Source organism: Sinohyriopsis cumingii, chromosome 17 (genome assembly GCF_028554795.1).
Source record: "Sinohyriopsis cumingii isolate HCF-2022 chromosome 17, ASM2855479v2, whole genome shotgun sequence".
Classification (NCBI taxonomy): Eukaryota; Metazoa; Mollusca; class Bivalvia; order Unionida; family Unionidae; genus Sinohyriopsis; species Sinohyriopsis cumingii.
In genome coordinates, this window is record NC_142977.1 from 17,764,169 (window position 1) to 17,791,390 (window position 27,222).

Sequence of the window (27,222 nt, forward strand, 5' to 3'; positions counted from 1 at the left end):
AGCGAAATTGGAACTGTGTGCAGTTTTATATGATTGATGCATTAGCTATGTAATAATAATTTATATCAATGTTTTATTTTTTATAAAAAAAATTGATTTTAGCATTTGTAAATCCTATAATTGCTTTCCATTTATATAAAGCATATTACATTTTATTTTAAGATATGATATATTAATTGATGACAATAATTTTGCATACTTACACGTTTATTTTGTAACAATAATGTATATGTATATTTATGTAAGTAGTTTAATTTCCTTCTTTTTATAATCTTTACCTTTGCTTTCCAATTAAAGAAAGCAATTCAAAGTTTAATATAGGATACTATTTTTTTATTTATGCTACTACCTTGACCTGATTCAATTTCGTCTTGCCATCAAACGTTTTAGATTTATATCTTATTTTACCATCAGTTACAATTGTTTTGTTTCCCTTTTATTCCTTCTAGTATGTATATTTTGTAATACAAGTTTGCAATACAAGTTGTAATACAAGCATGTAATACAAGTGTGTAATACAATCATGTAATACAAGTGTGTAGTACAAGCATGTAATACAAGTGTCTAATACATGCATGTAACACGAGTGAATAATACAAGCATGTAACGCAAGAGGGCAATACAAGTTGTCGTAATACAGGCATGTAATACAAGTGTGTAATACAAGCATAGATGACAAGTGTGTAATACAATCATGTGATACAAGTGCATAATACAAGCATGTAATGCAAGTGTGTAATACAAGCATGTAATAAAAGCATGTAATGCAAGTGTAATTTATATTGCCACCAGACTTTTCAGATTTTGATATTATTCTGCCAACATCGATCCTTGTATGACGTCTTGTTAATGAATTACAAACATGTAATACAAGGAGATGTATATATTCCTATGTTCATAAACGTTTTTGTTTACAGAGCAGAATTTCAAAACTTGTAATATTTCAACAAACTTTTTACCCTTTGCTTGCAATATAAGTAGTCCATTTCGGTGAAACTATGAGACTTTTAATAAATACTGTCAAATTTGGATTACAAACTGACTGGGAAATTTAAACACACATTTATATCAGTATTGTGTTCTTCTTTTAAGTTTGTCAAGAATTGTTAGACTTACATCCAGTATAAATCAGTTTACCTGGCAAATAATTTGCAGATCTTTTAATTGGAAAACTAGAGCAAGAAAAACTTCTTTTGTTAAAATTGTATCCATTGCATTTCTTGAATTTAAGGTCTTTTGCAAGTTGGTGTATGCTTGCATACTGATCATAACATACAAGCATATGTAGATGCATTGGATCATTTTATTATGAATTCTGATCAGAGTTCCTTGGCATATATTTTTATAAATGTATTTATTGGTCATCATATATAAATATATATATATATATATATATATATATATATATATATATATATATATATATATATATATATATATATATATATATATATATATATATATATATATATTTATATATATATATATATATATATATATCCTTGATTCTGATCACTTTAAAAGTCATTATTTCATAATAGACTTCTTTAGTAAATTTGGAAACGTTTTTGAACTTAAAATTATTTCTTAGCATAAAGTAAAAATTTATTCTTAGCATAAAGCAAATTGTTGTTCCAGAGCTTCTTAAAATCTAGCTTGGCTGTATAGTAACATTTTCATACCAAAGGAGAGAGGATATAGGTTTGGTTAATATTAAGGTGGATTTATTGGGATCAAAGCATAAAAACAGGATGCAAAGATTTAGTTAGCATTTGAATGGTTTTATTTGAACAAACTGTCGAGACAGAATGCAGAGGATTGGGTTGTATTTCCTGGATTAGTCTGGGAACAAACTATTGAGAGAGGATGCAGAGGATTAGTTAGTATTAGAATGGATTTATCGTACTAAACTGTAATGAAGACAGGATGGAAGTTTCGTTATAATTAAGAACATTCATATTGGGATCAGAGAAAGAGATATTATAGACTGAGTTGTATAGAGTTTGTCATTTAATTTTCACTTAATCTCATATCATTCTTCAGTTAAATTCAATCATATTTCTTACTCTTTTGAAACATTGTTTCTTATATAGCTATAAGTTGTGTACTGAAGTGCTTGCTATTTTTACTTTTGAAGCATTCTACAGAATAGATCTTAATAAATAATATGTTCTGTTTTATTTTTTGTATCTTTAAAACACATTTCATATGAATATTTTGTTTGAGAGTAGTGGAGATCACTGGGATATAAGGCAAATTAATTTTGTGAAATAGCCGTACATATCTTTTTCATCCGTCAATCAATAGTTGCTTCTAGCATCTATGGGGGCCAATAATGAGTAAAATCCGTTCATATTTATGAAGTGATCTTGTATCTGATTGACTGACCCTGTTACAACTCTGTAGATCATATTCCTGATCAGTTTAGTTTGTGGTCATACAGCGATGAAGCAGAGTTAACCGACATATCCACCTCCATTCAAATCCTCACTGAATCCGCTACGAAATACAGAAATTTGTCTGAAATGTGTCTTTGTCACCAATTTAGCAAGGGAAAAACAGGCTTTGATAAATATAAATTAGAGACCACAATTTTTACAACTGGTGCATAGACCATATGATTCAATGATTAGCCGGCAGAAAGTCCAACCAAAAGGTCAATTTCCTCATAACGGTTTCAGTTTTGGATGACAATAGTTAAGGCAGTTAATGTGGTTTGTAAAATTAATTGTAAGATAATTCATATTGAAAGATGACTAACTCGGGGTCTTACTTATTTTAAGAGAACACTTCTTTGATTCTTGCCTAAGGGATCATCACTTAAACACAGCTCTCCTGCTTGATAACCCGTCCATGAGGTTCACAGGTCGCTACTATATGGTCTTAACTAAGCAACATAAAGAGCAAAAACAAAAAAGGTTCTTAAAATTTACAATAACTTATTTCAATAAAATTCAATGTGATCATTTTTAATAAAGACTTACAGTATCGTAAATTAAATACCAAATAGTGATAAAAGCTATCGTGTAAGTCAAAAGGTATAGATTTTCCTGAATGAATTCCAGTAGTTTCCAAAGGAATATCAATTTTGAAAGTGCTCATGTTCCAATAGCTTGGAAAAGTGTTTATGAGCTAACAATCTTGATGTGTCACAATGATATAATCCAAAATGTCTTTAAATAAATTCAGAATAATTACGCAATATTAATTTAGTCCTATGAGTAATATTGAGCACTAAGTGATTCCAGTGAATAATTTGAATAAATATATCCTTTTAATAATAACTGAACACAACGGAATGAATAATTGTAACATAATCAATCTTAACACAACTTGATGACCAGGATTAGATTACGGAAATTTCTGTCAAGCAGTAAATATAATTTGTTTCTAGAAAAATTCTAAGATCAGAAACAAAGCTGTAACAAGAACTCGGATCTAGACAAACACGTTTACATACAAGTGATATCTTATTACATAATCATCAGATATTATTTATACACTATGTTGTTAATAACAAAGGCATTAGTCATGTAGACGCAAACTCCTACACTCAGTGGTGGATAAATACCAAGCAAACAATACCAATTAAATATACATAACATAAAATAATAAATACAATGATGGACAAAAGCCAACACACGGAGAAATTAAATATTCTTAACAACAGACAGATCTGTAGAATTACAACCCATAATAGTCTCATCTTTCCAAGACACGCTTTTGATATAGGTGACGAATAATACACGATGAACGATTCTCTACTGAATCACAGTATTCAAAAAATTGCTCGAGGAAATCTCATTAAGTTAGAATTATGTTCTTGTATGAATGATCCTCATTCGAAACAAACATCGTTGCTTGAATAATGGTCATTTTGTGTGCAAATTCATTCAGGTAACAATGCTGCAAGAGTGATTCATTGCCAAGATATCTAACAATGATCAAGTTTATTAACAATTGGTGTGAGGTGCATGGTGTGAGGTATACATAAACACTTGGTGCATGGTGTGAGGTATACATAAACACTTGGTGCATGGTGTGAGGTATACATAAACACCACCCAGAAGCATTCATAATCCTCATATACTCAAATATGACACATTGAAAGGCATTGCATGTCGAAGTACAATTATCACAATACGATTATTTGCATGTATTTAGAGAGATATTAAGAATTTTTAGTTATTTGAAATGCTTCTTCCTGTTACTTTTATAAAGTTAACCTAAAACAAATCTCGCAAGTGTATTTCCATAATTTTCTTGCCCATTGAAAATTTGAATAAAAATAAATATTATATAGAGTCAACAAAAAAAGTGAAGTTTTTCCATTTATAAAACTAAATTTCCAGGATATATATATGTTCCCCACGTACAGCCTACCAAATATATATATATATATATATATATATATATATATATATATATGAAAACAATAACAAGCAAAAATGAAACAAATTAATTAGTCGTTAAGGTAAAAGTGAAGAATGAAACCATGATTAGAATGCTACCCACACCATGTATGCCTGGTACAGAAACATAAAATGAATTTAATACGTTGGCTATGTATTTTAGCCTAAACTATATAATGTACATGCAATCAATGAAAAGGTGCAAAATTATTAGACTTCACTAAACAATGACTGAACATTTTATACATGAATGATATACAGATATCTTTGTAAAATTTGAATAATAAGGAATTCAACAGCCTTGTTTAGAAAATAAGTGAAACATTATCGCAAAATAATATTTCGCAGTAAAAAATATTAGTACTTTAAAACATAAAATGAAACGATTACTTCACAAAATTTATTGCATCGACTTTATATAATATGGTTAATTTATGTCCTTAAAATGATCAAAAATAAAGAAACATTACTGGATGAGTACCTCCTTATCGAGGGCGAAATAATGAATTCATATGTTGAATACTTCACTATTGTTGTCAAGGATTCCGATTCTAGAACGATTTTGGTGACACATAATATAGGTATGGAGAGTTCTAACTTCCTTCCTCTTCCCCAAACGTATAAGATTTACAAACGCTTTAAGACATATGATAATAAGGTCCTACCGAATCGTAATTCTTAAGAATAGCTACATGTCATATCAGACTAAACCAAGTCAAGTTGAAATGTCTAGATTTACGTTACAGGAAATGGAATCATGTTATCAGGAAAGAGCAGTTATCTTGTTAACAAAATTTGCAACGGCTATGTACAAATAATAATTCTGCAAATATAAATATCATACCTGACCAAAACAGAAAGCCAAATATTATACAGTACACATGTCAGATTTGGTCCTAATAAACTGATGAATATTTTTAAAATTATTTTGTTCCAAGCAAATTCAAGGCTTCATTTGGTGCGTAGATTAAAATATAGAATTGCCATGAAATCAAGATTTTTAAGATATGTAGATATTATATTATATTATATTACATTGCATTATATTATATTATATTAAGTTATATCATATTATATTATACTATATTATATTATATTATATTATATTATATTATATTATATTATATTATATTATATTATATTATATTATATTATATTATATCATATTATAAAGAATCTATATTCTTGCTTAAACAAAGAAAGACTTGTTTCTGGACCAACTTTAGTACATCTAAAAATCTATTAATTGCTGATTGTTTTTTGTTTTTATTTTGTTTTCATGTGCGTGGTGGTAATGTATCATTCCAGTTTATGGTAGTACATGATTATTCCAACAACGTATCCTTCATTAAAAGATATTTTAGGAAAATGTACTTTCTGTGACCTTGCAGAAGAACTGTTTTATCCACTGATGCTTGTCGTCCTCGCTCATCGTGGAGAGCTCTAGCTCTTCTGGCTGATGAATGACAGTGAACTGTCGCAATTCAGTGGGAACATCTACTTTGCCAAAACAGATAGACACTATGTCAGGTCCAGAACCGTTCTCATGATTCAAGGTCACTGCCATATTGATGTAGAACGATAAGTCATAAGACAGAGGCTCCTCGTTCAAAACGAACAGAATCAAACAACTATGTTCCATTACGGCTGCTTTAGCACTTATTATCAATGTTCCAGGCATAATTTCCTCGTCATTGTGAGAAACGACCAATCCACATAAATCTGTGAAGAATTTGTATATACAAGAAGTTCTTTCCTCCATAGATTTTGAGGATTGAATGTGAATGTCATATTCAAATTCATTACCGTTCTTATAACTCTCTAGGTTCCGCTTCGAACAGAATTGGATTATTCGTTTAAATCTCATTTTTGAAGTCTCCCGATGAGTTTCGCCCATTTTTAATGCGTGAAGGGCACCGTTTAGGTAGGCTTCAACATAGAGTTTTCTGTGCTGGCCTACAAGCTGAGTACATGATGCTTCAATTAGATCCAGAAAAAGAAGACTGTCGGAGAAATCTCCTTGCCTTACATAACTCTCTGCTTTTTTAAAGATAATATTGTGATCGTTAGCACTTTCTTCACTCATCTCAGATATTTCTTTATAGAACGACAACGCTTGGCCATATTCTCCCACTAATTCGTAAAGTTGAGCAAATTCTTCTAGAGTCTTTCTCTCAGTGGATTTTCCAATTTGTCTTTTCCTCGTGAGCATCTCTTTGATGGACGGGAAGGCTAACCCTGCCTTTAAGGACACAGGTAGACTTGCTGCTATGAATGCTGACTTTTGCAGCGCAAGAAAAAGGATTGTTTTTGCATTATGGAATAACGACTCAGTGTCAGACGTCTCACTTGGTTTTGTTGATGCGAGGTCAATTAGGCAAAGCGCATGCTGCTCGAGACAGCTGACCTCTTGTAAAAGTGTACAATCTTCCTCTTTTGATGCCTGCACAAATGTTTCAGTTGCTTCCTCGTACCGCTTAAGACTTCGAAGGAGTAATCCTTTGTCATACATTGCCATCACATTGGATGGTGCACATGCAATAGACATATCTAGATGACTCATTATTTCCGCCGTTCTGCTATCGTCTGGAAAAGTAAACGCTCGTTTTGGTGAGATGATGAAGTTAAAGGCTTTGTATTTCTCAGGAATGGCTTGTTTGTCTGAACTAATGGTATGAGTGCAATGGTCTGGCTCAAAGAAGCTCGGTTCTCTTTGCAGCCTACCTCTTCTGTAAGGATCTGTAGTTGCTGGTGTTTGAGCGTATCGATTTTTATTTCCTTGGTCTGGACACCATCTATCACTAGAGCATGTATATGAAAGTTGGTGCTGTGAGAGTTTCGCTCTTCCTGCACTTTGAGTTTTTCTTGTTGAAGAAACAATTAAGCTTTTCAAGGCCGACCTCAGTGTTATTGCTAAATGGTGGTGAGCAAAAGCAGTTTTCCTAATTTTCAGACTTCTTCTTAGGAGCTTCTCTGACAGCTCGTATTCTTTCCAATATCTAGCATGTTTGCCGAATCTTTCCAGAACATATACGTCATTGTTGCAAATGCTGTATGCTATGTTAAAGAACTCTCTCACCTTTTTGCCCTTGATACTTGCTGGGAGAATGTGAGAGAGCTTCAAATTTGGGTCATTTTGAAGATCAACCGAGTGAGAGATCTCTCCGAGCATCGTCCATCCTCTTGCTCTATATACGTCTGAACTGACATTCTGGATCACGTCAAAGAGAATTTCTGTAGCACGCTTTGCAGAGTTACGATAGTCTAACAGGTGCTCAAAAGAGAAAATGTTATTCATATGGAGCTGTCTTTTCAGCAATAATGCGAGACCAAATTTTGACAGATAGAGATTTTCGCCGTCAATGTCGTTTTCTGTAATAATTTCCTGGAACAGATCAATAGAATATTTGTAACACTTTGGGCCAAAACGAGAATATGCGAAAGCCAGTTCATATTTAGCCATAGCGAGAACGGGTCTTCTATCTGCTAATAATTTAAGTTCAGCCATTACTTTGTCTGCTTCCCAGTATTGTTTTCTCTCTTCGAACATCCACACCTGATTCGCAAGAGTGATAACATTGCTTTTATTCCTGACTAAAACTTCCTTGGCATATTTCATTGCCTCATTGTGTTCGCCCAGCAGCCAGTGGATAAATGAAATGAAATTATAAGCAGCTTCCCATTCTGCAGCCATTTCAAATCCCGACATCTGCATTTCATGAGATAGTTTGTCTTTTATAGACCTCAATTTATGTTCCTTCTGTCTTTGAGGAACTCTCATGTCTAGAAAGGAGGGAAATGTTTTCATACATTTCGAAAAGCTTTCCCTTGCCATATTTCAGTTAACTGAAAGTAAAAAACATACATCTCAGACATTTGTCTTCATTTTAGAAAGATGAATGGATAAATGTGTAACATTCTAATCAAATTCACCAGGATAGGTAAAAGATAACATAAGGCTAAACGGATGACTAATCCAGACAAGGTGGACAAACTAATCAATGTTTACCTCAAACCAGCATCTTCTTTGCATCGAACCAATTTACTAGCCATAATGAATCAATGTTTATTATTTCGTATCAAAGTAATTGAGTTAATAGGCACTATTTAAAAATCTATTAAAGAATATATTTGCTTGTTACTATATCATCAGTGGTTAAATCTGTACTCATCATTTACCATAGTCGTAGATATTAAATGGAACGATAACCCTAACCAAACTTTGACACGCCATTACTCAACACCTCTAGTCACTATTGTTTGCAAGTATAATTAGCAAATCAAGTTAACAATGGCAAAGTTTATTTAGCAAATAAGAGCCATTCAGTAAGTTAAAGGAACATCAATATGTATTTACACTTAAAACTCTGCTACTGTTAATGAAATTAAGCAACAAAGGCAGGTATTTATATTGAACGAATGGCATGGTACGTGAGAAAAGAGAAGAAAGAGTAGCAATTATAAAGCATGACAGCCAGAAGTTTGTTTGCGAATTATTTTTTTTATTATACAACCATTACCAGAAATATGAAGACACTAAACATAAATTAGGTTGCAAAATATTTGAAGAGAGATAATTTCATATATTAACTGAAATAAAATACTGTAAATTGTCTGAATTACCAGCATCAAGACAATACCATCAAAAAAAACAAAACAAACATCGTAAGCTTATTGTTTGAATTGAGTGCTGTAAATACTCCCATACCGAAACTATGTGCAGTAATATTGGCAAATCTTTAGGATGGAAACCTAGAACGAAAACGTTTTAAACTTATCATATTTGCCAGCCTATAAGAAGTTACTTTTTGACCAAACAATCATTGTTTTATCTTATACTCCGATTCGATTTATACGTGTGTTTTGTCATTCGAATCGCTGTATAGATATCACATAAGTTTATGATATGGAAAAAAAAATTTCAAAAAGTACAAAAAATAATGTGTAAATTGATATTTTACTTTCGGGAAGGGATCTTATATGAAAAAATATAGGAGAAGGACTTTGGTCAGTATTAAAAGTTAAGGTTCATCAGATGTAATTGCGCTAAAGCAGCAGGTATTAGTAATATACGTTGTTTGTAATACACGTTGTTTAAATTTGAGATATTTTTATTTGGAATTGACAAGATAGAAGATGAATAACTATGACAATGACAGATATTCATCACAATTGTTAATTGCACCCCATGGTCAAATAAAAATGATGTCTCATTAAGAGAGAGAGAGAGACAGAGAAGAAGGGAAAGATTGTACGGTAATCTGTATTTTATTATTCACATACTTGATGTCTGTTATCTTACTCGTGTACAAAAGTACAGTACTGTATTCCATTATCAATTAATTCCATTAGGCAAGCAATTCCTTCTAGTTTTATTTATCACTTCCATAGGCCAAAAATTACGAGGCTTAGTAATGGTATATGCATGCTAATTAAATATGCTACAGCTGTAGTCAGGTTTCCTGTTTGAGGTCAAGATTCGGCAGACCAGATCAGATTAGTGAGGCTACCAATAGGGAAATTCGACTACCCATGGGTATTATGAATACGGTACCATATAATGAAAGGAGATGCCTCATGGTTACTCGTGTAAATGTCTCAACCATTGACATATTTTGAACTTGCTGACTGGACTGAAAGCAATTACAGTAATATACAGCATGAGCAAAGATAAAACAAATATTGCCGTCTTAGTACAGGAAGAGTACATGCACTTTAAAAATTGTATTTGTTGGTAATATAGAGGTCGTTGTACTTGCAAAGAAAATTAGCATGCGAAATGGTCATTCTTGACATTAAACCTAAATGTAGTCTATATGGATTTAACTAGTGTAAACATTTAAATCCTGTAGGACTATTGTATGTATTTTCATAATTTACATTTATAATTTAATTTATTAATGTTTTCTCTCATTTACAAATGCTTCAGCTAAAGAAGGGCAATAACGTAAAAAAAGACAAAAAGAGCTGGAATCTCTATCTATCCCTATCTCTCTCTCATATATAGCCGGCCATGTTTAATTTATATCACGGGGTGCTACAAGAAAAAGCCGTTGAAATAAATATACATCTCACTATGCATCTCTCTCCCCTACACAATGTTGAGAAAGCATTTTAGCATTAATGACGAAACTGGAAGATATTATAGTCAAAATCCACAAAGCTTCTCGAATGTTCTACTCTTTGTGAGTCAATAAATATTCAGGTTAGCGTAATTGTATGTAGCTAAAAGTACATAATACATTAAAAAATATTTCGTGTGATACTTCGTGTGAGACAAATTAGGTACTTTTAGTTACATTTAGTTATCAAGACCGGAACGGTTTCTGGGTTACAGATATGAACAAAACAGCGATACTGTGTGGAACAAAGTGAAAAATAAGAAGCCAAGGTGTTGATCTGGCCTGGTCTTATAGTCAGCGTCGACTTATATATGGATAAAAGATGGGAAATTTACCAAATTTTCTCTTTCGACTTATACTTTGCATCGACTTATAGCACGCGAAATACGGGTAGTTCAGGGCCCAGTTTTTATATAGATGATAATAACATTAGATTTTTTTTATATTATCGTTCATTGTGTCTTTAGGTTTTGTATTGAACAACACAGCAGTTAATTGAGATTTAAACTAAAGATTAATTAATTAACTCAAAAATTAAAATATATGATTCTAAATAAACCATTGACGAAAGCAAGTTAAGTGTCATTAGTCTCAATCACATAATAAAGTACAATGGAATACTAACTGGTTACAGTAAAGTTTAAGACCAAAATAAATGCTAACATAATTCGTTATATTTGACAATTCTCGAATCATATGTAGCTTATTGTTTGTGACTGTATTCATCCCAGTTCCAATGAGATGCATATGCTATAAAATTGGATTTGGAGTTCATTTGGAATAGTATTTATTGAAATAAATTGTGTACAATTTTTTTCTAGATATACTTATGGCAAAGTTTGTAGAAAAATGGTTCGATATGCGTAGCCCGTGTGAACATTCTGAAAGTGTTATTTCATTAACAGTATTTACTTCATGATCAAAGGTCTGTATATCGACCTTTAAATGTTAACTGAAATAATGTGCTGACACTGTCAACCAACATCTAACGCCAAATATAAATAGGGTGTGCAAGTTGTCTGTCTGAGTACATAAAACTATTTATCACAATGTCAGAAAATATTATCGGTCCTAATTTCTTTTCTCACATGTATTCACCTTATGCTTTCTAAAAAGAGATTGATTATATAATATATAAGCATTTGTTGTGTACTAAATTTTGAATGGGTCTGTCTTGTTGTTTTAATTTAATGCCATTGGTTGGCGCAAGATAGGCCATGCATGGCGGCCAGTATGAAACTGATATAGCAAAATCCCGGGAAAATTCCGGTAAGAATTTATTAATTCAAATTATTCTATTCAAGTGATTTTTCTTCTCTGGAAATACCGAATGCTCTTAAAAATAATATTCTTATACAGAAACATTCATAAGAATTTATAGGGAATTCAAGCCTAGAATTATACTGCTGTGCTTCAGCAAAACCTGTTGGCGAATCTGCACTATACATGCTAGTACAGACACATCGTCAATTCCATCATTGGCTTAATTTGAATGTCTACTAAAGTTTATCCAGAGCTTGAACTTATTAGGGCTGGTGTTTGTAATTCTATGATTGTTTTGGAATTTCATTCGCAATACCGTAATTATTTTTTTCAATTTGAACTTTAGTGAAATGAATTATTTGTTGAATTTTACAAGGCTTGTTGCTTTTCACTCTTTTCTATTACTTACTTTAAGAGCATATAGTCGTAACAGAAAACCGAGGGCTCTTCCTTGGGATACGAATTTCTCTAAAATATTTTAGAAACCTTTGTTTTCGAAGTTCAAATTCACGTTGTTTTGAAATTTCCTATGTCCCATGTAGTATTTAGAAATCTTTAGTGTAATCAGCGTACTTTTACAATGCCGTCTAAAGTGGAGTTTTATAGTTGAAATCCTACTCAGGAACTGTTAGACTCTTTGTTAAGAAATGAAAGTGGAGAGCCAGATGCCATTACATAGTGATGAAAACAAATGCAATTGGGGAAAGAGCAAAGAGATAAGCAAATGCGATAACAGATGCAGAGCGAAAGGGAAGAGGAGAAAATAGAATTTAAATTTAGAATAAACGAAATAGCTTGCAAGCGAAAAAAAACTTTTAAAGAAAATTAAGTGGATACATATTCTCCTCCATTTAAAAAAATGCAGAAGTTTTTAAATGTTCACGAGAACATTAGACTTTGTTTTTACAAAGCGCACTTTTTGGCTTAGCTATTGAGATGTGTGCTTCTCTCTCAGTACAATATAGTGCTGACTATGACCTGGTTAAAGAAATTATTTTGAAGAGTTATGAGTTGTTACCTGAGGCTTGTCGACAAATGTTTAGGAACTACCAAAAATAAACTGGACAAACCAATGCTGAATTTGCCAGGGAAAATGAGGAATCTTTTGATAGGTGGTGCAAAGCCAAGATCGTTGGTCAAGATTACAAACATCTCAGACAACTCATATAAGTGACTTTAAGACTATCTTGATGAACTTTAAAAAATGTTGCTTGTACAGCTGACGAGCGTTCCCTAGCTCATAATTTTCCTTTATCAGTAAGTTTTCCACTCAGCATTCTTCAGTCGGTTAAGTGTAATACGAACACTTCTAAATTTCAAACTGGCCCAACTTTTAGAAAGCGAGTTTCTGATAAGACTGACAGTAATTCTTGATCTCCTCCATCGTGTACCCATTGCGAGAAGAAAGAAATTGAAAAATGAGCAACATAATCAAGACAGATGATGATTTTATTTCTATGTGTTTCATCTCATGGTCATGTTCTCAAAGTTGTAATTTGTAGGGTCAAACAAACCCCAGTCTAATTTTGTTATAGAGACTAATGAACCATTCATGTTGAAGGTTTTATATTACTCACGGATGATTCGGCCATTCCTATCCCATTTAAAGTTTAAGGGACACAGCAGCTTCTCAGAGTCTTTTATGATCAGGTACATTGCCTTTTTCTGAGTAGTCTTCTGCTAATGAGACTGTCCATATTCACGGTAGTGATCACAGTGATCCTCTTTTAACTATTCATTATCTTTATTGCATTAATGGTGACAAACGTTTTATGTATATCCATATTTTTGTAACTTCTGGAACATGATTTATTTAGTTTTTATAATATTTATTGATGGCAGTAATGTGTACAGAATATCGTTAGTTCAGCCTGGCCTTCTTGACAACGTATCGGTTCTTGGAGGACTAGTACATTTTCAGTATTGAAATTTATAGAGAACTGTTCATTTATTCTGGACACTCGTAGACCTTTCTAGGGACTAGTTTGGATTTACTTCATACAACTGTATGTTCCTCTCCTATTTTTCATTAATTACTTTGGCAATTAACTTGTTTGTTAATTTTATTAAAACTTACGTTATTAATTTTATTAAAACTTGTTGGTTTTGTTTATTTCCTGTTCATAAAGTTTGTAACCATAGAGTAGCAGCAAACGACAATCACTTTTCGTCAAATAGGATAAAGATCCTGATATTTCCTACTTGTTCCAGAGGGCTATTAGTGAAGGTGAAGCCACACCATTACCTGTTTCTTATTTTGTAAAAAATGAGGTACTTATGAGAAAATGGATACCACCTGAGAGACCTGGTAGTGACAAGTAGCCGATGAACTATTAAATTGTGTTTCCATAATTATACAAACAGAACATTCTTAGCTTAGCCACACAGTTTATTTGGCTGGTCATTTATGAACCAATATAACGTTTACAAAAAATTTAATCACTTTTATTGGCCAGTCAGCAGTAATGTTGGTAAATACTGTAGATCCAGTCATACTTGCCAAGTGGTAGGAAAGCCCATTGAGAATACACCTAAAGCTCATCTGCAACCTATTCCTGCATTTGACGAACCATTTAGCAGGTAGATTGTGTCGGTCACATACCGAAGACCAAGTCAGGAAGCCAATACTTGTTGACCATGATGTGTGCGTCTACAAGATTACAGAAAACAACTCCTTTTGATGACTATTAAAACTAAAACAATTGCAAAAGCTTTGGTAAAGTGTTTTAATGAATATGATCTTCCCAAATCTGTCCAATCTGATCAAGGGTCAATTTTTATGTCTGAACGATTCCAGCAAGCTATGCATGAATCAGGCATACAACAATTCAAGTGTTCTGCATTCCACCTTGCAAGCAAAGGTTTTCATCAAACCTTAAAAAAAAATTCGGCCATATTGTTTTGTACTGGAAACAATTGACACAAAGGTGTTCATTTACTGCTGAATAGTTTTAGGGAATCAGTTAAAAAATTATTGAATTCAGACCCTTTGAACTAGCTTTTGGACACACTGTCCACGGACCTGTTAAAATAGAGACATGTTTCTAATGAAGATAGAGAAATTAATCTTATCTATGATGTTTCCAATTATAACTGTAATAACACACTGCTGATTATCAGCAAAATTTTATTTTGCAAACATAAAGAACTTTCTATTCAAATGATTTTTTTCTCTAGAAAAACAGAGTGCTCTTAAAAATGTCCTTGCACAGAGACATTCACTGGCATTTATAGTGAACATAAACAATGGAATTATATTACCGTCTGTCAAAAATAGATGGATGGCACATCATCAATTTACAGGCTACCACAGATACATCAACCTCTTCAGCATTGGAATTAACTTGGATTTCTACTAAAGTTTATTCATAACTTGAAATTGTTAGGACTTGTGTATATATTAATATTAATTTTGGGGTATTTCAATCGCAATACCTTTTTTTTTTACTTTGTGACTAGGTAAATAAATATTTTGTTGAATTATCAAAACTTTCTGTTTTTCATTCTTTCCTGTTAATTACTTTAAAATCGTTAATCTCGTACAGTTGATAAATGGATAAGTTAGAGGTTTCAAAGATTTACCAATTACTTACGTTCATATGTTAAGTACAGTGGAATAAATATCGTTAATATGTTCTAGTTAGTTAGGATTAGGCCAGTGGATAAAGCAGCAGATAAACAAACAAGTGCAATTCAAATATTGTGCAACGAATGAAATGTGAAAAATCGTAGCTAACGTTTAATTGGTTTAAGTCATCCAGTCAACTCAAGCTATGATACTACTAAGCAATTTGTAAATAAACGTATTGGTACTCAAACGCTAATGACATGGGGGATTGTAATTTTAAAGATATCTAAACATATATAGAACAAATAGACACACCATTATCTTTTATTAAAAATATGAGCTTTGAAAGAGTTTCTCATATTAGTATTTTCAAAAATTGGATTAATGTCAAAGAGATACAAAAGTTAGATACACAGGAGCTGTGCACATATATTTTGAATACTTTAGCTAATTCGCATTGCAAATTGTACGAGAAAGTGAAGACAAATATAAAGCAGTCAGCACTATTTATTATTATCTAAAGACTTGAAAAACGCATAGGTAGATGCATTATAGAGCGACATATAACAAATAAAGCAACATGAGGACGACTACTACTTTATACTTGAACAGTAACACAATGACGTACGCGACTAAGTCATACAGAATAATTAAGAAATTATGAATTTGATGAATTATTGTACAACCTGTATTGATAACTGGAACTTATTTTCTTAAACCTGATGAAAAATATTGCCATGGTGGAACTAAATTTACTAAATTTCTCTTAATTTCCCAAAAGTAAAATAATCATTTAAAGGTCACAGGAACTCCAAAGGTGCAATATCCAAGTTCAAATGGGTCTCCGAATGACAATACTTTTCACTAGTAATTTATTTTACCACGAGCTTTCTGAGAAGTCAAATCTTCTCAGTTTTTAGTTGGCTATGGCCATGTTTGATCAATGGTTAGCGCCATGTACATATGCGAAACCGATGAACCTAGAATGCCCTTGCTTTAGTAAAAGATTTTTTTGTTAGAGCGAATGCGTTATTAGATTGTTATTCTACTTTTAACGACAAAGGCAGTATTTTGCATGATGAACACAAATTTAAAACATTTTGATGGAAAGAAGATCTCATTTACATTTAAATAAAATAGTTTTTAAAAAGCGGTGCATCATCTTTTTCTGCTTTAGTTCAAGAGCTTCCTGCAGGTTCGTGTATGACCCAAACAGAAGCATGGGGGTATTTTCTCCTAGACATGATTCAATTACTCGATTGGTATAGTTAGAACAGCAGACATAATTTATCACGTACATTAAAGAAATCAATAGTCCTGCGACACAGTAGTTTTGCATTGTCCAGGTCTGTCAAGCAAAATGAAAGTTATAGACAATAAAATACTATTTTAAAAATTGCGAAAGATAATATTTTCCTAATCTGGACAGTCTTGCCTTGTGAATTATATGTGCATTTGGTATCCAATTACAGCGATTTAAACTACCATTGCTCTATTTCATTCAAATGCATTTGAACAGATTTCAGAATCCTTTGTGCCACAATGAGAAGACAATATTTGGATAATGTTGTGGGAGAATTCCCTTCTGAGTTATGGTAGAGGAAAGATTTTTAAAATATTATATTACTGAACTTCTATTTGCTATAATGTAACTTAAAGTCTTGAAACAGAGCTTGATTTATATGTTAGTGAGGGATATTGCTGACCGCGAAAGTGGTTATGGCAGGAGTAACAATCATAAAAATAACGAAATATTATTGGGAAGCGATATTTTGCACGAAAACGGTGGTATATGTTAAGTAATTGAGTAGGCATTTTACTAATAAAAACTAATAAGAATTGTCCATGTCAATCAGCAAAGCTATACATGAAACAGGGAAAGATGAGACTCGAATTGATCAGTATTGCTAGACTCAAAGTATGTTGGATCTGAAGACACAAACTCCGACTACAATACCCTTATTTCGATATACTCAGAGAACGCACATATTCAATAAGTCACAGTTTTAGTTAATAATTTTCTCTGTGCTACAAATAACAAACGTGTTAATCAATATTATTTGTTATGGTATTACACCGGCAGTTAATAGTCGCCTAGAAAACTCAACGACTTTCATATAATGTGTTTACGTGATTCGGATCATACTCTGCTCTCACATAAGCAAGCAATCAAATAAACGATAACACTGTACGCTGCTTAAAATATTATTGACTTAGAGTGCATTTGAACCGCTTCAATTGATGGCAGCTTCTAGCATGTTCATACGAGTGATTTAATGTGTATTATATCGTGTTAAGTTTTAAATAATTGCGTCATTAAATGTGTTGCATCTGTTGTAATGCTACATTCATTAGAGATCACTACTTGACACGTCGCGGAAATACGTAGATACAATTTCACCTTGGAAACTTGAATCTATGTTCTATGGGACTTAATTGTGCCACAAACGCTATGATTTGAAATCTACAAAATGACGTGTTAGCCATATACTAATATGATGTACAATAAGTGGTTAACTATTATTCTTATTCTAAAAACTAAGCTAAGCTTGCCAGTAATCAGCATTTACCAGAAACGCATTTGTTTTTGATTACTATGAAACCTAAACTAACTATATCACTTCAGTTGTTGTAATTACACTAATGACCCGCTTTTCTCGGCGTAAAACAGCCTTTCGCTCTATACCTTAGAAACTCAAATCATTCGATCACATATTGTATCTATAGCCCTCGAGTTTTCAACTAAATTTAATTGATTTTTTCTTGGGGCCGACATGAAGGACTTAAGACCTGTAGATTCGCACAGATTCAGTAGCATTATCTTTATTCTGAAATGTAAACCTCTACCGGAGTTGATAGATTACCAGCATCAACTAACAGTAGAAAATATATTGTCTTTAGTCTGATTAACAGCATAAACTAACAGTAGAAAGCATATTGTCGAGTGTATCGATTTTTACCCTGTGGGATGTGAGCTCAATGACGAATTCTTATGATCATCTTGAAACAATTAAGGAAAGTGGTTTATATAATAAATTTTGATCTTGTGTTTAAATATTTATTTATTTGTCTTTATCTTTTATGTGATGTGCATTTTTCGTAAGTTAGCTTCTTTAGATATTAACGTTTTCTTTTAGTACCTAATGGTTATGTTGATATGGATGTTTTATCATCCTAGATTTGTTAAGTTTTTATATATAAATATTTTGAACTGCTTCTATAACAGGACACTATATAGACATTTTATCTCTTTCAAAACTCGAGAATTGGTGCTAGCATCAGTACCTTCACGAAAAAGAAGGATCTCGCTAATTGAGGTGGCTAAGTCATCATCGATTACAGTCTCTGGACATATTAAACAACCGAAATATTATCAACTAAAGAAACATTTGAAGATTCAATCTATTTTATAAATGCAAAATAGAGAAAGTAAAACAAAGAAAATAAAAACAATCTTGAGGAGTGACTGGTCTTAAAATTCCAGCAAACTGTATCTACTATGCATTTGTATGAATAAAATAATACTTGTATATAGATACAAATGCAAATATATGCTGGAGATGGGAAAATATTAATGAACATAAGTGTTTCGCAGCGGAAGTGTTAATATGGCCAATGACACCAGTAACCACACAGAGCAGACTAATGCTGCAAAACATTATTATATTGAACATTTGCTTGGTCATTCTAATGTCTTTGTAATGTTGCTAATACCTTTCTCTTTCAGTTACTCATCAAAACATAGAGTAGAATATATAGGAGTACAAACACGTTCCAATAACAACTTAAAATAGTGCAACTTCGTCAACTAGCGATTCATGTGAAATGTTTTCTGTTAAAACATTAATTACACAGGCAGCCTAAAAGAAAGGTGCAGCCTGCGGTAGTATGAAATTGGAACGAAGGATAAGCATTAAAATTTGAAATCGGAAATATATTGTCAATAGCTATATGCCTTGTGTCCGATGTAAAATTGATGACTTTTGTGTTTTGTTTCTTATAAAAACGACTGATGAAATTACTGTGCAAATAATATACACTTTTGAAGCGGAGTTTGTTTGTTCAAACTAGCCATTGTTTCTCTTTTCTTTCAACTTTCTGTTTCAGAAATGCTATCTTTATTGCATACTTTTAGCAAACACGTGTATTTGATAGTGGATCATTATTATTACTGCACATTTTTTAAGCTCTGAATCACGGTTACCGTTTTATAAGTTTGACGCGTGGTGTGATTGATACGATAGGTTGACCTTTCTCATCTAGCATTACCAAAACAACGTAATAAAATGAATAGAAGTTTCCTGATCTTGGTGAGCATGGTGTCGTAAGCATATTATGTGTTCTGCTACCAATTCACATGCATAATGTATCATGCGGGTGTCGAATTTTCCCCAATAATGGATCTTCAAGGTAATTATAGAGACCAACAAGTCCAAATGATATGGATAATGAGCAACTTTTTCAAAAGGACCTTTAGCCTCATTCCGTGTAGATTTCACCACTCAGTGTGGAGTCGAGTGGAGCGTTTTAAATAAAATGTACATTAGTAATTTCGTATGAAAGGTAATGAGACACATGCTATGATATGTCTTAATGCCGACGTCGTTGAATTTTGTATATAACATGTAACGTAATCCTTTGTAAAATAATGTCATCCTTTGCTGACAAATTGTTTTTATGACATCTTTGTGCCTACGATTTTAAAATTTCTGGATTTCGGATACTTCTAGTTGTAACGTAAAATGTACACGACAACGTATTGAAAAGGGACAAATTCAATGACGTTTAGTCAAACAAATATTACTGACTTTTCTTTTGTTAAAGAGATTACCGTGAAATGAATTACCAACATGACATCCGATAGCAGTGTAACAATAACGTTTATATCATCTTGTATACAAAATGTGTGGCTGTCTGATACCGGATCGTGTTCCTAATGTAAATGACTCACTGAATACTTACCCTAGCTACGTTAACAGAGCATGGAATTTTAGTATGGACCGATTCATTATAAATATAGGCCATTAGAATTCAGCAGTAACCCTGATGAACGTTGCTATACCTGCAACATGCAACATTATCATTACTCTACTAATCTTGTTGTTATGACTTTCGTTACGTATGTATGTATGTATGTATGTATGTATGTATGTATGTATGTACGCATGTATGTTTTTATAATTGATCAAAATAATAATCAAGACTAGCAGAGGAAATTTAATGAAACATAGGTGAACAAGCTTTGTATACATTGGAATCAGGAGTCTCCATGCTAACTGATATAAATATGAAGTCTGTGGATATGTTTCGTTTATGTCTTTATGAGTCATTTGTACATAAGGCACACTACTCAGGTAAATCGTTTTGCAGTCAAATTAATTCCTATGTATGTAGGTAGAATTCACACACGAATTTTGCTCGTTGAAAATGATTTTTACGTAGTAAAATAAACGTATACTTCTTAATATGCCTTATTTACGCATGCAAAATATAAAATATATTTATACACATCTGGAAAAAAACAGCACAGATATGAAAATAATTTTTAATTTGTAAGAACAAAATTAACAATGAAAGAAAGATCTTCGCTTCTGTGGAAAAGACTTTTTTCCCATTCCTGAGATATAGTTGATTTCTGGCAGATGCGAAAGCATTTTTATGCGATTGTTTACTTAATTTTCTCGCATATCTGATTGTTTGTCTATACGTAAAAAAAAATAGTTATTATATATATCAAACATACAAACAATTAAATTAAAAAATCTAGGCAATTGAATTTATATATAGATTCTAATGTTGTAATTCTCATTTATTACATCCGAGATAGATCATAAATGTTTAAACATCTTGACACTAATCAGACGTTCGCAAAAGAAGATGAAATCAAAGACGTGGACACAACCAAGTTGCAATACTTTATCCATAATTCAATGAATGTAAACTTCAAGAAGAAAATTGGTCAGATTTTTCGAAACAAGCACATGAGTGATTAAACCATATCATCGAAAATCAATCAATCAATCAATCAATCTAAGTCAACTTTGTTTTGCTGTTTTCAGGAAAGCATTTGACAGGAACAATATAATTTTCTTGGAATAACATGTGCAAGAATATATTGCATTCATCCTCAACAACTCTTTTCAGAAACAATGTTTGACTTATCGTAAATTAAGCGATTCAAATGAAGACATCCTCACACTGATTTAATGATTATTCCCATTGATATATCCATTTTATTTAAGAAGTTGATTTTAGTCATTCACACATATAAATCAAATTGAAAAGGTTTATCTAAATGCATGTGCAAATAACCTGGTCCAACGTTCATGCTAGTAGAACTTTTTATCCAACATTGCTAATTTTGGACTTTGGACTTTTAGGACTTTGGATTGAATTCTTCTATTGAAATCCTTTTATACAGTAGGATATATAAAACTGATTTAATTGTACATAAATAAAATTTAATAGGTATGCTTGTGTGCTATTATTTCCAGGTATCTATGTTACATGAATTCCTACCATCAAATTTAATTGTTTTTTTTTAGAAATATTCTAATCTTGTGGAGATTCAGAATGTCAATAATTTAGGATTTAAATTTACAAACAAAGTCGAAATCGTATTATTCATTTCTGAATATTTAGTAGGACAACGATGTTAGCATGTCGATTTGTGATGCAGATTGTATTATCTTTGTTTATTTCATTTATGACGAAACTACAACAATATTTACAGTTAAGCTGTAATTAACCTATCATAAAAAAGTTCGCGTTGTCCTTAGTGTAGAATTTGCTTATAAATCAGCAACGGTAATATTCAACCCACTACGAAACAATTATTATGTTGTAGTTGTAAAATGCATGTGATTGCCTTTTTTTATGTTTAGGAGTGGATCAGGTATCTTTAGTAATGATCAATGTGGACGTATGCAGACGGATAAAGGTAGTACAGTTATATAAGAGTACCGTTTATGTTCAGTTGATCTGCACCTCTAGTTATTATTAAAATTGCATAAACTACCCAAAATATCTTTTTGTAAGATCGGCAAAAGGCTTAGGACTTAGAACCTCAAAATATAATTGCAATAGACCTACATTAAAGTATGATTTCATGAGCAAGGTTGTTTGATTGGACAGTCACAAATCTTAAAACACAATAGACAAATAAACATAATATAATAACAAAATGTCAACGATTTTCTTCGTATAATTCAAACATTGCTGCATAGCTTCACTATTTGAATCACGCTACAACCTCGAACATAGATACTGTTGGCAAATGTAAGTTACCAATACTCTAGAAGACAGAGTACAGGAAGGTGCAAATAACCTAATCTATTCCTTGACCTGGATCAATACCACTCAACAGGTAATCCGCAGAACTTGGTGTACCAAATGCATCTATGGAATAGTATAATCTCACTTATATACATACACAGACGCAGGTCTTCCATATTTGTGACATATCATATCCTATATCCTCATAAATATATATGGAATTAATATATATATATATATATATATATATATATATATATATATATATATATATATATATATATATATATATATATATATATATATACATATTACACATATTTAAACATATATCCCTCATTAATTTTATGTGTACAAATATATCTCAGCTCTATATGTGCAATGACATTTGTCTCATATATATGTGCATTGACGCATTTACCCTATCTTTTTGCAATAATACATCCCTGATATATACGTTTAATGACACCATCCTACATATATTTGAGAAATGGTTTTATACATGATATATCTCTGTAAGAATATATTCTTCATATCTTGGTGCAATACACTATCTTTCTATACATATGCAATTATACAGATATCCTACATCCTTACAATGCTAAATAATATAGTGTTCTCCCTTCTCAGATTGGAAACTAACTATATGTCTGCTCCACGTCAATATAGCGAGTACACATATCACCTGTATATAATAGATGCTGGAAATCCTGCTTTGAGCCTTCTGATGACTTGTTAAAACCCTGAACCAGTTTGCTTATGCTGATTGACACTTTAACCATTAAACCTACCAGAGTACAAAATCGTGAGGAAAACAGTCACTAATCATGACATCACAGTTAATAAAAAAACTTGCAAATGGGTATTTAAATTCTTTACAAAAGAGCAGCTCAATGTAGTAGTTCAAAACTTCTTCAATCATCTCAAGGACGTGACTATCATCTGATGCTGGATAAGAAACAAAATATCTCTCTGAACCCCAATTCATGATATAAAATGTAATTTAGTAGCCTTTGGAACTATGCGAGTGAATTATCGTTGCGTAAACATAAGGGAAATCTATTTCACTATCACTCTCACCAAATATGTATGACAAATGTTAAAGGATAAGATGAACCTGACTCTTCTTTTGAGAACTAATCATCCTCATGACAGACCAGAGTCCGTGCCAACTGTAGAAATATTGGTAACACAATACGTCAAAATCGCAATAACTTGGATCGCAAAGGGAATGAGTAAATCAGTTTGAGAGATCAATACTAACAGTGACGAATAGAGAAGAATATATTCTACTGAAAGCCTATCAGCCTTACCAGTGACGGATGGAGAAGAAGGTATCCGTCTGGAAGGCTATTAGCATAAATGGACACTATATGCGGATCCGAGCATCCTGAAGAGACCTCCGTTCACATATAGATGAAACATGTTAATAGACCCTAATACAATGAAATACAGCTTGATAAAAAATATATCTAATCCTGAAAACTGCGTTTTGATGTCATTGTCAAAAAGAGTACATCAGATATTAAATGATAAACCCACCCTGTGACCGTTTCTTTGATAATAATCTTCGCTACGAGCAAAACAACTGATCTTTCTATGATAGGACACAATTTCTCGAAAGTATTTGCGGGGTTACAAAATTAACAGCCTGGATAAGGAATCTAGCCAGTAACTTGCTTTATTCCTTCTTCGGTCCTTGACCTCAAGATTGGGACATGACACGATTGCACGAGATATTGTCGAGGCAGCATATATAACACTATACATGTTTTATAACTTTTCTTTGCTTCCTTATTACCCCTAGTTGTAGTTTGTAGCATTCAAAATCAAAATTGAAACAAATCGGTGAATATTGGACTCAGGACTATTCAATCAAAACTATTAAAGTGTTTCATCTATGTGAGCTGGCACCATACAATTGATATCTGACTTGGGAAAGTTATTATAGAATCAGCCAAGATATATGAGGTTGTCCTGTATCAGGAGGTTCAAATATATGAACATACAAAGAGCGTCTAATTCCCAAAGATGTGAGTTATGTTCGGAACACTGACGGGAAAGGTTTTCATTCAAATTACCTTTCCTATTTCGAAACATGCAGTAAGAAAGACTCAATCCCTTTTCAACAGTTCAATTATATAACGTTTTGTAGCATGAATGTAAGATCTTAAGACTGTACTAGAAGGAGAAAATAGTTCTGATGAAATTCAACAATAATAGAAAGTAATGTAACCTAGTTATCCAGTTTTAAACGAAATAGAAGAATATGCGATAAGTCATGTAATACCTGCAGGAACGCGTCTATCAAGGCAAGGTGCTTATTTAACCACATCTACATCATGCAATCTTAGGTTCCATAGAATATTCATAGATCTGGACATTGCCACAGATATGGAAATTACGAAGGACGGGAAAGATCATATTGTCCTTATTGAATCGATCTATAGGATATTCATTACACGCAAGTTTACACTTAGACATATATATATATATTAACTACATTCATACTAGCCCCAAATAGGCATCGGAAAGAGTATTTGTTTTTGGAAAAATTGAAGTCTTTCTTTGTAATTTGTTAAATTGAGTTGTGTCGAAAATATAGTTATATTCGCAAAATTGCTAGCTTATTTACAAGTATGTGTGTTTGGGACCTATAGACATATTTCGAGAAAGATAATAATAAAAAAAATCATTTCCACAATTATTTGGTATTTTATATAACTCAAATTTGATCATACTGTTGAGCTGGCACTGAAATTTCAAGATTATTTCTCTGCTGATTTTCTATTTTAATAATGATAAAAAATGCAACTTGGTTTGAATTCATGGAAAGTGTATCTAATCATTATTCTCCTGCCAGGCCTCAAATCTCTTACCCCACACTGTTGATTAATTCCCTCACCCCACCGCACTCGTATAAATGTACACTAAACGATGTACAACTTAAAAGCATAATAAATGGAACATTCCGAAAAGGCTATTTATTACACCCAAAGGCATATATTATAGCTGAAAACCCGATCATATTATATCGGCTTCAGATCAGTTGGAGTATTCAAACTGACACAAAATATGCAACAAACCGGCGGTCTGCGTATCGTTTACCCATGACAAGGCAACGATGCATAACAAAGGTGGTCATGTACACATTAAGCGCACATGAAACTTGACTGAGTGCCTTGAAAACGAAACTATATAACTTCCTGAAAATTGGAAACCCAGCTTTCGTTTTACATTAGAAAGAAATGACAGGTTGCCCCACATTGACTTTTAACATTAGCAATATTTTCTTTTTAAGGATTTGTGAAATTACATAGGTTTGCAAAATGAAGGAATGATATAAATATGAAGATTATCTATTTTCAAATGCATTTCGTAAAAGATTTCGTTTCAATAAGAAATAATAGACGAGATAAAGGTGATGTGCTGTCACAACCATATCTTTTATCATTGCACGTATGAGCCATTTACGACAATGTCTCCTCCCTATACTGTAGTTATTTAACATTATTAAAGATAGGCTAACTTAACATTGTCATGCTAAATACAGCATCAAAATCTATTCTACAAACCTGTTTTTCACGTTCGGTTTGAATCAGAAGTGCTCTTGTATATGCGTCAAATGTGAAATATGTGTACTGATTTCATTCGTCAGATCATAAACCTTCCTGGTTAATCAATGTTACAATCCAAGGCGAAGCAGCTGTTGGCCGATAGGGTTGAACAAGTATGACACGTTAACTCGTAAATCCACTTCAACTAATTTCTGATAAGTTAATTACCATATCCTATTTAGTTAAATGTTCACTTTAGAATTATAGTTATAAAATCAGGCTTAAAGCAAATTAAATGAACATGAATAGGCCAGTTATTTTGACTTCATATCATTACCATATACCCGGAATATCAAACACATATTAGAACACTAGTAGTAGTGCAAATCCATCTATTATATCCATCTATCACCCTTTATAATCACCCGACTATTTGGGTAGATTTCTATTTGAAAAAAAGTTCCTTTGTTTATCTACATCCACTTGACCTGAAACTAAAACAGCTACCAATCAGATATTTGTATAAGCTAATAGTCTCTTAAAACCGCGTAATCTAGGTCTTCAGGTTTGTCTACCAATCTTTCATTATACTGTTCTAGTAAAACTGTACATGTCTGGGATATTGGTATAATTAGCTTCGATGATCTGCAATAGGGTCAGAAATGAGTTTTATTAAATGTGCCCATTGAATAGCAAAATTATTACTTAACTGGGGCCCGAGTGGCTGAGTGGTCTAAAGCGCTCTACGTTATAGATCAGTGCCATCTCACCTCTGTCTACGTGGGTTCTAGTCTCGAATTCGGTCAATGTGGGTATGTGAGAAAGCTTGCCAGTAGCTTCTCGAGAGTCGTTGGTTCTTTCCGTGGATTACCCGGGATCTTACTCCACCATTAATACTGGCCGCCATGTATAGCCTATTGTGTGCTGAAAAATGGCGTTAAACCCTATAACAACAACTTTACTCAATTATCTTGTAGGGTTATTACTTTTGATACAATTATTTTCGACATCTTTTGCTTCACTTG

At 32.5% G+C, this 27,222-nt stretch overlaps 1 protein-coding gene across 1 annotated transcript; it reads right to left on the reverse strand.

Annotated features, from left to right (window-relative positions):
- Positions 1–1,760: 1,760 nt before the first annotated feature.
- LOC149777839 (uncharacterized) lies at positions 1,761–26,305 on the reverse strand. The gene is made up of 2 exons (XM_089938897.1): positions 26,216–26,305; positions 1,761–8,258 (listed from the first exon to the last, which is right to left on the reverse strand). Exon 2 carries the CDS (start codon positions 8,245–8,247, stop codon positions 5,773–5,775), a length of 2,475 nt encoding a protein of 824 aa, XP_089795023.1. The 5' UTR covers positions 8,248–8,258; positions 26,216–26,305; the 3' UTR covers positions 1,761–5,772.
- Positions 26,306–27,222: the final 917 nt, after the last annotated feature.

Excerpts from the sequence above, each read along its gene's own strand:
- LOC149777839 (XM_089938897.1), bottom strand. The coding sequence starts at position 8,247 with ATGGCAAGGGAAAGCTTTTCGAAATGTATGAAAACATTTCCCTCCTTT.